The 12179-nt window shown below is 36.1% G+C and overlaps 1 protein-coding gene across 1 annotated transcript; it reads left to right on the forward strand.

Annotated features, from left to right (window-relative positions):
- Window positions 1-1749: 1749 nt before the first annotated feature.
- On the forward strand, window positions 1750-7526 carry LOC146136914 (uncharacterized). Its single transcript, XM_083395929.1, has 3 exons — window positions 1750-1968; window positions 2789-2921; window positions 6533-7526. Exons 1-3 carry the CDS (start codon window positions 1779-1781, stop codon window positions 6858-6860), a joined length of 651 nt encoding a protein of 216 aa, XP_083252055.1. The 5' UTR covers window positions 1750-1778; the 3' UTR covers window positions 6861-7526.
- Window positions 7527-12179: the final 4653 nt, after the last annotated feature.

Consider the following 12179-nt stretch of genomic DNA (forward strand, 5'->3'; position numbering starts at 1 on the left):
GGCCGCGTGAAAGTCGTACATTCATTGCATCAGTGGTCGGCAAACTGTGGGCCGCGGCCCAAAAGTGGGCCACAGAGCCATTTTTAGTGGGCCGCGAGTTACTTTTGAATGGTTTAGTTTTATCACGTAGTTGTGGGCCGCGTGATAGTCGTACATTCACTGCACTTTATTTTAAAAGTTGGTGTGGCATAGAATTTTTAAATTGTCTCAGCTTGGAAAGCCCTACGTGTCAAATGTGGCCATGAGAGCCGAACTATATTTTTTGCCAACTTTAACCATATATAAACCAACATTATTTCGCGCTTCGCGCGTATAACCTTTCTTTTATAGTATGTTTTACATTATGACATAGCGCACTGTTTTATGCATCAAGCCGCTGTGTAATATTTAACCTTCAAATCAACTATCCCGAATACGCAACTGTTTCGTAGTGGTTTGACGTAGTGGGCCTTCACTAGCTCTGAAAAGAGTACTTTGGGCCGCAACAAAAAAAGTTTGCCGACCACTGGGTTAAGAGGTCGCGAAACTTTTTCATTTTGTGCCGGATAACTGTTAAGAATGGTAATCGCAGGCCGGAATATTGCAACAATCCAAGATGACAGGCCGGATTCAAAATTTTGTGTTCAACACAATTGACTTCATTACTGTTAATGAAAAGAAACCCTAAAAAGTATTTTCTATAATATAAAATCAGATTTATGAAATCGCCCTTTAGGTTAATTTGTTTTGTGAATTTAGCTTAAATTTGCATCCGATTTTAAAAGCGAGGAAAAAAATTGTCGTTTTTTCCCGACTGGAATTTTTAAACAGAATTTACTGAAACAGCAATATAAATGGAACTGGAATCAACTTAAAACATGTAGGAAAGCGTCATTTAATATAAAATGGTCTTTAGTCGTGCACGAATAGTTGAATCAAGAATCTTCCAATTGAGCAAAAATCAGATTTTTAAAAAATCTTAAATCCACCATTGAGCATTAAAAATTGCACACCAGGGCGCCACTTCATCCCGGTTGAGCCACTTCATCCCGGCTGCATTCGGGAATAAAAGTGTTGTCGGTTGTTGTGGGCCAACTTTCAATTAACTCCGACTTCCGCGTTAAGACAAATCGCACAAAAGTTTAGCGTCATGGCGCTGAAACAAAAACACAATCGAAAACCAGTTTCCGTAGGAAGTCGCGATTCAAATAAAAGTCAGCCCAGCCAAAAAAAGAGTCATATATTTCCTTGGAGTTATTGCACGGCGAAGCACAAACTTTTAATTCAAGTTAAAAGCGAGGAAAAACTTTTCGTTTTTTTTTCGACTGGAATTTTCGTTTAGTGTTCACAGAAATGGTACTGGAATAAACTTAAAAGATGAAGGAAAGCGTCATTTCATATAAAACGGTTTCTAATCGTGCACAAATAGTTGTATCAATAATCTTCCAATTGAGCAAAAATCAGATTTAAAAAATGCTCAAATTAACCTTTTAGCATTAGAAATGGTACACCATAGTTGTTTGTTTAATCACATTTAGTTGTAAGTTTAATCACAAGACCTTAGGCATAGTCAGGGTGTTTATGTAGACTCTGTACTGTCCAAGGTTAGTTTAGTATAAAATATGCAGCGAAGGCGCTTTTTGAAAGGTAGAAATTTTTACCAAAATGTTTTTATATTGTTTTGCAAAACCGGTTTATTACGTTTTATGTAACAAATCCTCTAGCACCGTCATCATTTTTTCATCACAACTTTTTTGACATGCAGATAAGTTAGCATCTACCCACAGAAATCTAGCAAAATGTACAAGATCGCCTTGACCTGCCTTCTGCTGGCTTGTGCTGCTTTCTACGCTGTGGAAGGACTCCATTGCGTTGATGGCATCAGTGGTTCAATACCTGGGATCACCGTCAACCCGTCCAAGCGTAATACAGCTTGCACAGGAAGAAACCAGAGATGTGCTAGATTGGAGGCTTCCGGCCGCCTATTACGTGAGTTCTTTCATGATTCGTCAATAGCTTAATTTGTTTAGTTATTTTTTACTTTTCCTCAATTGCTTAAATTTGAATTAACCTATCCATTGTGGGCCAGGGACGGATTAGAGACCGTGACTTGGGCGTGGGGTATTAAATATTTTTCAACGATTACGTCAAGAAGCTATAAGTAACCGTAAACCTACTCGCGCGCATCTGCAACAAAAATAGTTTGGTAAAGTGCGTTTTCTTTTATCGTTTTCGTTATAGGTTTGCCTATGAACAGCTTGACTGCAGAAGGTAACAAAAAAGGTTTTTTGTCAATGAGCTATGCCTTTAACATGTTTCGCACTGAACACAATAAGTACTTACAATATTTTTTTCACATTAGTATGGACAGAAATTATTAATAAACTTTTAAACGTTGGTTGTTTTATAAAACAATTTGAATTAATGGCAAATTTAAATTTTAATTGATTTTCGCCAAAATTGACAAACGTCTTCAGCAATTTAAAAAAAAAAAAAAGCTAGTTTCTTTTGAAAGTCTGCCACGGTTGCTATTCACTAACTTCAAAAAAAGAAGAAAGTCAAAAGATATACGAACAAGCTTGATAATATACTAAAAACGACCCAACAGAATGAATGTCATACGAGATACTAGACGTTTAGGAAACGTTACGAACATTAAGAGCTTAATAAACTGCAAGTTCAATTTTTTTCTCTCATTCAAACTCTTGCTTGTAACAGCCAAACATTGACAATAACATTAAAGCATTTTTTTTTATTTTAAAAATCAAAGAAATAATCTGCAAGTAGCAAATATTTTTGTATTGCACAGTTAAAGGGATTCAAGGTGTGTTTATGAAATGCGTCAACCAGGCTTCGTGCGAATCTACAAAAAACGCGGCTACTTGTGAAAAGGCGGCCATCGGTTTCCTCTCTCCAATAAAAGCAATGCTCTTAACTGGCCAGTGAGTGTACATTTGATTTTGTTTGATAAGCCATAGCATACCGAAAGTGTAACCATTACATTATTACTACATCATTAACATTAATATTACATCACTAATCTTTATTTGCAGTGTTGGGGTCACAAATTAGTGTCTTAACTGTTGTATTTAACATTTTTGCGGGCGTTAAACTTGTTTTTTACTACTAACCGCTCGCATTGCGTCACAATACCTAAAAAGTGGCGTGATGTTTACTGCGCTAAAGCCACTAATCTCTATTTATAAAAGCGTTAAGTTAAAATAGTAACTAATAGTCAACACATCTAGGTATCGGCTGAAAATCGATATATATTCCAAAATAGCGGGCAGCACAGTGTGTTCGTGTTTTGCTCAGAATGTTTAGGGCTATAACAGAATTTTGCGCTTGTCTACATTCCTACGATAATTATTTTTCTAAAAAAAAGAGATGTCAAAGGTAAAATTGTGAGAAAGGCGTAAATAAGTAGGAATAAATATAATATTACTAATAATACTGTACCCACCTAAACCCAAACGCTAACTCTCAACCTAACCATATATTGTTAGCAATATAAACCCCCGGACAAAACGTGGCAGGGTTCTGGACCATCAGCGCCAATAATTTTACTATTTGGTTTAATGGCGTTTCCCAAGAAACGTAAATTACATGTCAAATCATTCGAAAATTAGCAGATAACAGCAGAGCTACGAAGTCGGACTCAAGTAAGACTAAGTAAAACTACCGGAGTCCGACGTGCGCATGCAAATCTCGAAAGTAATAAGGCAGCAAACTGTACATTGTTAAGGTGGAATAGCTTATCGTGGCATATTTTCCATGGGCCCTATTAGTGGATTGCTGCATATGCATCTTATTTTACTTATGTATAAGTTGCTGAAAAACAGGATGTATAGTCGGAACCAGACTTGGGGCTTGACAAAATCGCACAATTAGATGGAGTCGGGCTCGGGTTCAACTTTTTGGCCGAAGTCGGACGTTATTTTAACCGAACCTATAGCTCGCATCAAAAGAAACGAAAATATAGCTCGCATCAAAAGAAACGAAACTATAGCTCGCATTGAATGAAACGAACCTATAGCTCGCATTAAAAGAAACGAATCTATAGCTCGCATCAAAAGAAACGAAACTATAGCTCGCATCGAAAGAAACGAAACTATAGCTCGCTTCAAAATAAACGAAACTATAGCTGACATCTAAAGAAACGAACCAATAGCTCGCATCAAAATAAACGAACCTATAGCTCGCATCAAAATAAACGAACCTATAGCTCGCATCAAAATAAACGAACCTATAGCTCGCATCAAAATAAACGAAACTATAGCTCGCTTTAAATGAAACGAACCTATAGCTCGCATTAAAAGAAACGAATCTATAGCTCGCATCGAAAGAAACGAAACTATAGCTCGCATCGAAAGAAACGAAACTATAGCTTGCTTTGAAAGAAACGAAACTATTGCTCGCATCAAAAGAAACGAACCTATAGCTGACATCTAAAGAAACGAAACTATAGCTCGCATCAAAATAAACGAAACTATAGCTGACATCTAAAGAAACGAACCTATAGCTCGCATCAAAATAAACGAAACTATAGCTGACATCTAAAGAAACGAACCTATAGCTCGCATCAAAATAAACGAAACTATAGCTGACATCTAAAGAAACGAACCTATAGCTCGCATCAAAAGAAACGAAACTATAGCTGACATCTAAATAAACGAAACTATAGCTGACATCTAAAGAAACGAACCTATAGCTCGCATCAAAAGAAACGAAACTATAGCTCGCATCAAAATAAACGAAACTATAGCTGACATCTAAAGAAACGAACCTATAGCTCGCATCAAAATAAACGAAACTATAGCTGACATCTAAAGAAACGAACCTATAGCTCGCATCAAAATAAACGAAACTATAGCTGACATCTAAAGAAACGAACCTATAGCTCGCATCAAAATAAACGAAACTATAGCTGACATCTAAAGAAACGAACCTATAGCTCGCATCAAAATAAACGAAACTATAGCTGACATCTAAAGAAACGAACCTATAGCTCGCATCAAAATAAACGAAACTATAGCTGACATCTAAAGAAACGAACCTATAGCTCGCATCAAAATAAACGAAACTATAGCTGACATCTAAAGAAACGAACCTATAGCTCGCATCAAAATAAACGAAACTATAGCTGACATCTAAAGAAACGAACCTATAGCTCGCATCAAAATAAACGAAACTATAGCTGACATCTAAAGAAACGAACCTATAGCTCGCATCAAAATAAACGAAACTATAGCTGACATCTAAAGAAACGAAACTATAGCTGACATCTAAAGAAACGAACCTATAGCTCGCATCAAAAGAAACGAAACTATAGCTCGCATCAAAATAAACGAAACTATAGCTGACATCTAAAGAAACGAACCTATAGCTCGCATCAAAAGGAACGAACCTATAGCTCGCATCGAAAGAAACGAACCTATAGCTCGCATCGAAAGAAACGAACTTATAGCTCGCATCGAAAGAAACGAACCTATAGCTCGCATCAAAAGAAACGAAACTATAGCTGACATATAAAGAAACGAAACTATAGCTCGCATCAAAAGAAACGAACTTATAGTTCGAACTGAAACGGATGAGTTTCTGCTCAAGTTGTGAATAAATATTACACAATTTTTTTAATTCTCCCAGGTTTATCAGTGAGTAAGACAGCTTTATAAATACGCTAGTCTAACATAATTCTGAGGTATATGTGTGTAATACGAGCTAGCAAAATAATTGGCGCTGGTCTACAATCCTACCACAACGAATATTTTTATTTAAGTTAGGGTGCGGGTTAGCATTTGGGTTAATAAATATAATAATGCTTGACCCACCCACACCCAAACGTTAACTCTCACCTTAAGTCAAAATTTGTGCGGAAATTTATTAATTGTTTAAACGCCGTGGTAGAATTATAGACCAGTGGCGAATCTTTCTAAACAAGTAATAAAGTAACTGTGCGGCTACCGCTTACACCAGTCTTAGCAGCTACTGTAGCTGGCTGCCATCAAAACGTTCAGAAACCACGTATGATGCAATCATCCAGGTTGCCACATGAAATGCTTATGATGCAATATTTCAGTCATAATTGAATCGAAAATACTTGAAAAATGAAACGAAAAAAGTTCGTTTGCGCAGGATTGACTTTAGAGCGACCAATTTTCGACCCTACGCGACCCATGTTTTGGTCGCCACCCATACTTTGAGAACCACTAAAAAAAGTATGAAGTCTGCGATGGTTTTTCTAATGATATCTTTCATTAAAGTATGGACAACTACTAATTTTCTGATGTATTTACAGATGTAGGCTATGTCTTCTGAAAATTGTGTTTCGGAAAATTGAGCTTTATAAAATCGTTGTTGGCAACATAGCAAATCCTGACATATTTTATCAAATGTAACGCCGTTTTCCATCTTCGTTAACGGTAAACTTCAGCTAATAAATCGAAAGCAATTTCTAGCGAAAACAAATTTACATTTTTCAATTTTTTTCTGCAGAAAAAAAAATACAATGTTTTAATCCTTTAAAGTAACGAAAACTAAACCACTTTTCCAGATCCTGCGAGGCAGCTTGCTGTATGACTGACAATTGCAACTCAAAGAGCATTGCCGACATCAAAGCCATGGCGACAGCAGCCCCGTCAAATACGGCGGGAATAGTCACCCAAGCCCCAGCCCCTAACCCAACCCCAGCCCCTAACCCAACCCCAGCCCCTAACCCAATCCCAGCCACTAACCCAATCCCGGCCTCAGTTACGACCGCGAAAAAAGTTGTGGTTCCAGTGACCAGGGCCCCAACAATGTCAACCACTAGCGGCACTAATATTGCTGACGTCAGCATTACTGTGCTTCTCTTGTCTGTTTTTGCCAATTTGCTAGCTTAAAACTTTGCAATTTTGTACGTTGCACAGAATGTATTTTAACCGTTCATCTTTTATATCTAAGTAAGCACTAAAAACTCTTAAAATTGAGATTCTAAAATTACAAACCTTCTCTATCATCAAATAATGTATATTACTGTTAGTTTGCTTCATTTTGCTTTTAATAGAGTCTTATTGGCAATAAAATTATTTGGTGAAAGGTGAAAAATAATAGATTAGGTGTATTGGTAGAACCGTATATAAAATATACCAGGATCTCAAAAAAGCAAGGTTTGTAATAAAAATGCAAAATACCAAACTGCTTGTTAAAAGCAGCAAAGCGTTTCATTGTCAGAAATTCTCAATGTAATTGCACTAATCATTCAATTTCACGAGAAATGCCAAAGACAAGTTGTCTCTGCTGACAATTAAAGTATTTTTCTCCCTGGCTAGTGAATTGCTTAAAAAACAACTAAACTGTAAATAAATATTATAGCACAGTACTTATTGACATTAACGACAGACATAGTGCTATTTTTCACATTTACAACAACAAATTGAATAACAACTTGGCATGACAAATACGATTGACAGTTTTTGTATTTATGTCATTTTTTTACTCAGAAACAACAAAAGTTTATTTGCTTTTGCAGAGGTCTTTTTAATGTTATGCGAAAGACTAATGTAGCATTTAGCCTACTTTTACGTCACTATACACGTGACCATTGTCCACTGACGTGTGACCGCCGCGCCTAGCGAATTGCCTTTCCGCATTTGACAATTCATTCTACTTTATACGTCTTACTGATTAGCGGCTTGAATCACCGCTCTGTTTATCGCTGTATTTCTGAGATTTGTGAATATACTCTAAGAGCAACTATCTACTGAGTGGATTGTCTTTGCTTAGAGTACAAGAAGTTAAGGACAGGTATTCTAGCGGCCTGCTCCTTTGGAGTCGGATTAAGAACTTGTAAGAGACTTAGGCAGCCGTCGGCCCTCGTCTACAGGATCAGCAGCCTTCTTATAGCTCCCTACGAACTCTCCACGCTTCAACTTAACAAAATAAAACACAGCTTAAGTAAGGTTCAAGCTCATAAATAAAATTACCACTACTTATATGAGGATTTTAATTTTCTTGATAAATTTTAACTGTGGTCTGCATGCTACAAACACATTTTAACTGTGGTTTGCGATTCAAGCAATGTTTTGCCTTGGAGTAAGTTAGAACAAAATAGTGAGTGTAAGAAATCCTACGACATATTGGGCAAAGAGAAGATACGGGCTTGCCACTCAATTTCATGAAGTAAATTGGAATACATTTAGGTTTTTACTTAAACTATTATGAATGCCATGATTGATACAATAGCCTGGTCAAAACACAAAAATTAAGCTGAACAAAATATAAATTGCCATTTAAATAAAACTCAAAGTTTAAAAACCCGAGAAAAAACAGAATCACATATTTTTAAAATATATATTTCGCAAATCCCTCTTTTGTGGACCACTTAATTTACTTAATTTACAAGCATGTTACACTTATATAGACACATATAGATGCTCTAGTCCGCCTCTAACGGCCAAATGTAAATCACATACGAACCGCTGGCAGCGCTAAAGACTGTTTTCTCATTGGTCTGTTTAAGGCAGTGGTCGGCAAACTGTGGGCCACCGAGCCATTTTTAGTGGACCGTGAGTTACCTGTGGATAGTTTAGTGTTATCACGTAGTTGTGGGCCGCGTGATAGTCTGCACTTTGCAAAAGTTGGTGTGGCATAGAATTTTTAAATTGGCTTAGCTTGGAAAGCCCTACGTGTCAAGTGTGGCCATGAGAGCCGAACTATATTTATTGCCAACTTTAACTATATGTAAACGAAATTAATTTAGCGCTTCGCGCGTATAACCTTTCTTTTATACTATGTTTTACATTATGACATGGCACTGTTTTGGGCATCAAGGCGCCGTGTAATATTTTACTTTCAAATTAAATATCCCCAATCCTCAACTGTTTCGTAGTGGTTTACGTAGATGGCCTTCAGTAGCTCTGAAAAGAGTACTTTGGGCCGCAACAAAAAAAGTTTGCCGGCCACTGATTTAGATATTCAGATGACGCTAATTTCCCTCAGTTGTTTTCACAATGCAGTTTGGCATCAGCTTGAATTCTGTGGAGCTGGTAGCGGACAAAGAACTGTCCATTGTCGAGCAGTAAATCTACAAAATGGTTGAAGAGAAATGTTAAATCAAATCCTTCAAGACCAATTGTGGCTAAACATATAATTGACTATGTTTCGCGTGGTTCTTCCGGTTATAACAAAAAAAATCAAAAATATGAATATTCATATCAAACTTATAGTTTAATACTACCTTTGTTGATTACAGCAACATTGCTTGCGACACCTTCTCCATTTTCAGCCCAGCACTTTACACTTGCGTTGGCGCCAGATATCGTGGAAGCTTCTATTGTTAGTTGTGACACATATTACGTTTTTATGGACCGCAAACACTTCTTTTTAAAATTGTGGTTGCGGGAATCCGAATGATGTGCAATTAACTTGCGCCCTGATGCCGTCTTTAAGCGAAACTGTTTTCGTTGACAAGGAGATGTTTGCCTTGGCTGAAACCAATTCGCAACAAATCGTTACAGATTTACTCGAAAAACTTTTATAAGCACAAATTCAACACTTATGGTTAGGGATGTCCGACGATGTTCGAATGGAGTATCGGTACTCGTCCGATACTACAGTGGTATCGATGCCCATCCGATATTTAATCTAAATAGGATATTCTTGCCATTATATGAGATCCAACTTAACGATTCAATCTGTTTTCAAATAACTTAAAATTAACTATTTTGATTAAATGACTTGACTTTCCAGGACAGTTATTTTGTTAAGCATCTTTTTTTATTCATTTTTTTTTTCAAATTTTGCACGTTAAACAGTTTGATTGCTGTATATTGCGTTTGTGTTATTTTCCAGTTGAATGGAAGCTCAATGCTCATAATCGGACGTATTTGCCAATTAAAATAATTAAAGTTTTCTTTTATGTAATTGAAATAACATAGAAATTATATTTGCAATAGACTTGACTTAAATTTAAGTTATTTCTCAAATGACTTGACTTGGACTTAAGTTATTTCTCAAATGACTTGACTTAAATTTAAGTTATTTCTCAAATGACTTGACTTGGACTTAAGTTATTTCTCAAATGACTTGACTTGGACTTAAGGGGATCCGAAAATACAGAAACTTTAGTCAATCGTTGGAGCATAATGGTTAGAGGTTGTAGTAAGAAGCAGTAAGAATAAAAAAGCCCATACAGAAGTGGGTTTTGTGGCTTATGACCACATTGAAATAATATTTATCGCAAATAAACGAACACCAATCAGTACTTACAAGTCCTTACGATACCTTCAATTATAATTTACCTCCATAACGTACGCGATCAGAACTCCACAAGTGAAAAGTTTATGAGACTGCTGGTTTTCACATAAATTGACATCACTTGAATACTTTACACTAAAAACTGTAATTAAATTCCGTGACAACACGCTTCAACACGATACAGAAATACAAGAAATTCTAAACTTTGTGAAAAAGGCCCTGTTTATAAGTATAGTGTAGTGAATCAAATTTGTATTTTTATTTTGTACGGCTAAACTTTAAAGAACGCACGGTACAGGTAGACATACAACAAGTTAGCTGCAGTAACGAACGGGTTCGTTTCTAATAACTTCTAAAACGAACAAAAGTTACACTTAAATGAAAAACATACAGTTAATGGCAAAAACGCTAAACGAGAGAATAGTCAGTTAAATACGCAAAGACAAGGATTATTGTTTTTACAACGTTAAAACGCGTTGGTTGATTTTAGAATTATGATACTTACAGTTGCCGAGGCTTGTGACTTATTAAAATAGGAGAGGGGTGTGACTTATTCATAAATATTCAACCACAGCAGGGCTACAAATAGACTTTGCAGGCGTCATATTGGCATTACGACTTACATCCCACATAAAAGGCGAACATTCTATATCAGAACAGCAGTTTTATATGGGAGTCTTATTTAAAAGAAGCCAGAAATAAAAAAATGCTAACACTTAACATTACATTTTAAACCATTTTTTTCATCGTGACTAACTTTAACACGAAGGCATGACAAAAGCCAATTGGTTGATATTGTTGAACATTAATCTTCACACGTATTTTAGCGCATAAAGGAAAAACACAAGAAAAACACGAAATAATTACAAATACAATATTCGTTTGCGACTTGCTTGAAAAAAAGTTCTTTAAAACATGCTTAGCTTCTTTATTCGCACAGTACAGGGCGCACTGCAGTGTTGCGAACTTGACTTAAGTATTTTGGGAAAAATGACTTTACTTGACTTAATCTTTTCGACAAGTGACTTTACTTAAGTCTTTTGGAGAAATGGCTCGGGTTGAAATGAAGTGGTTTCATTAAGATTTTTTTATAAAATTGGGTTATTTATCTTAGTTAGTGCACATAAAAACAATTTACCTTCTATATGTTGCGCTTTTGTTTTTTTTATTTTGGGTATTGGCAATATAATCGGACGAGTTTACAAATTTAACTTTTTATACCAAGAACTTGACTTGCAATTGACTTGCTCTAATTATTGACTTGACGTGCTATTTATTCAAAAACATTTGACTTGGACTTAAGTTATTTCACAAAAGAATTGACTGGAGCTTAAGTTGATTTACAAAAAAATAGACTTGGGCTTAAGTTATTTTACAAATGAGTTGTTTGACTGGAACTTAAGTTGCTTCAAAATGTTCTGTTTACAACACTGGTGAACGGCACACGGCTCATTGCACAGAATACGCAGTACATCACGACCCCCTTTCAAAAAATTATTCAGAAATATGTAATACATTTGTGTAAATACGCAATAGCACAAAAAAATATAATTAAAAATAACTCAAACTATGATACCACTCTGTTGAAAATCATACTCATTTATTGAAATTATGCACAAGGCAGCCTTAGTGAAATGGCTGGTGTTCCATCTTGGAGACAAGCTTGTCTATGAGTGGCGCTGTTGTTGCCAGAGCACACCTTAGATCTGGCTCTATCCAGGTTGTGCCAGAATTTTTAAAGGATGTACCACTTACAAGAGGTACTGAGGTGCACAAGATAAGGTAATGATATAGTCCTATGACCAGGTATCGCAATAAATAATAAGGTTTATGAACAGAATGACGGGGGTGTACAATACATGGCACAACATGTATTTAAGTGCAGCCTACATAAGATGCTATGTTTTTTTGTGGCATCGTACCCAAATATTTCTCGTGATAATAATCGTTATTGTGTTGCAATA

This window comes from Ascidiella aspersa, chromosome 8 (assembly GCF_963924565.1).
Source record: "Ascidiella aspersa chromosome 8, kaAscAspe10.2, whole genome shotgun sequence".
Lineage (NCBI taxonomy): Eukaryota > Metazoa > Chordata > Ascidiacea > Phlebobranchia > Ascidiidae > Ascidiella > Ascidiella aspersa.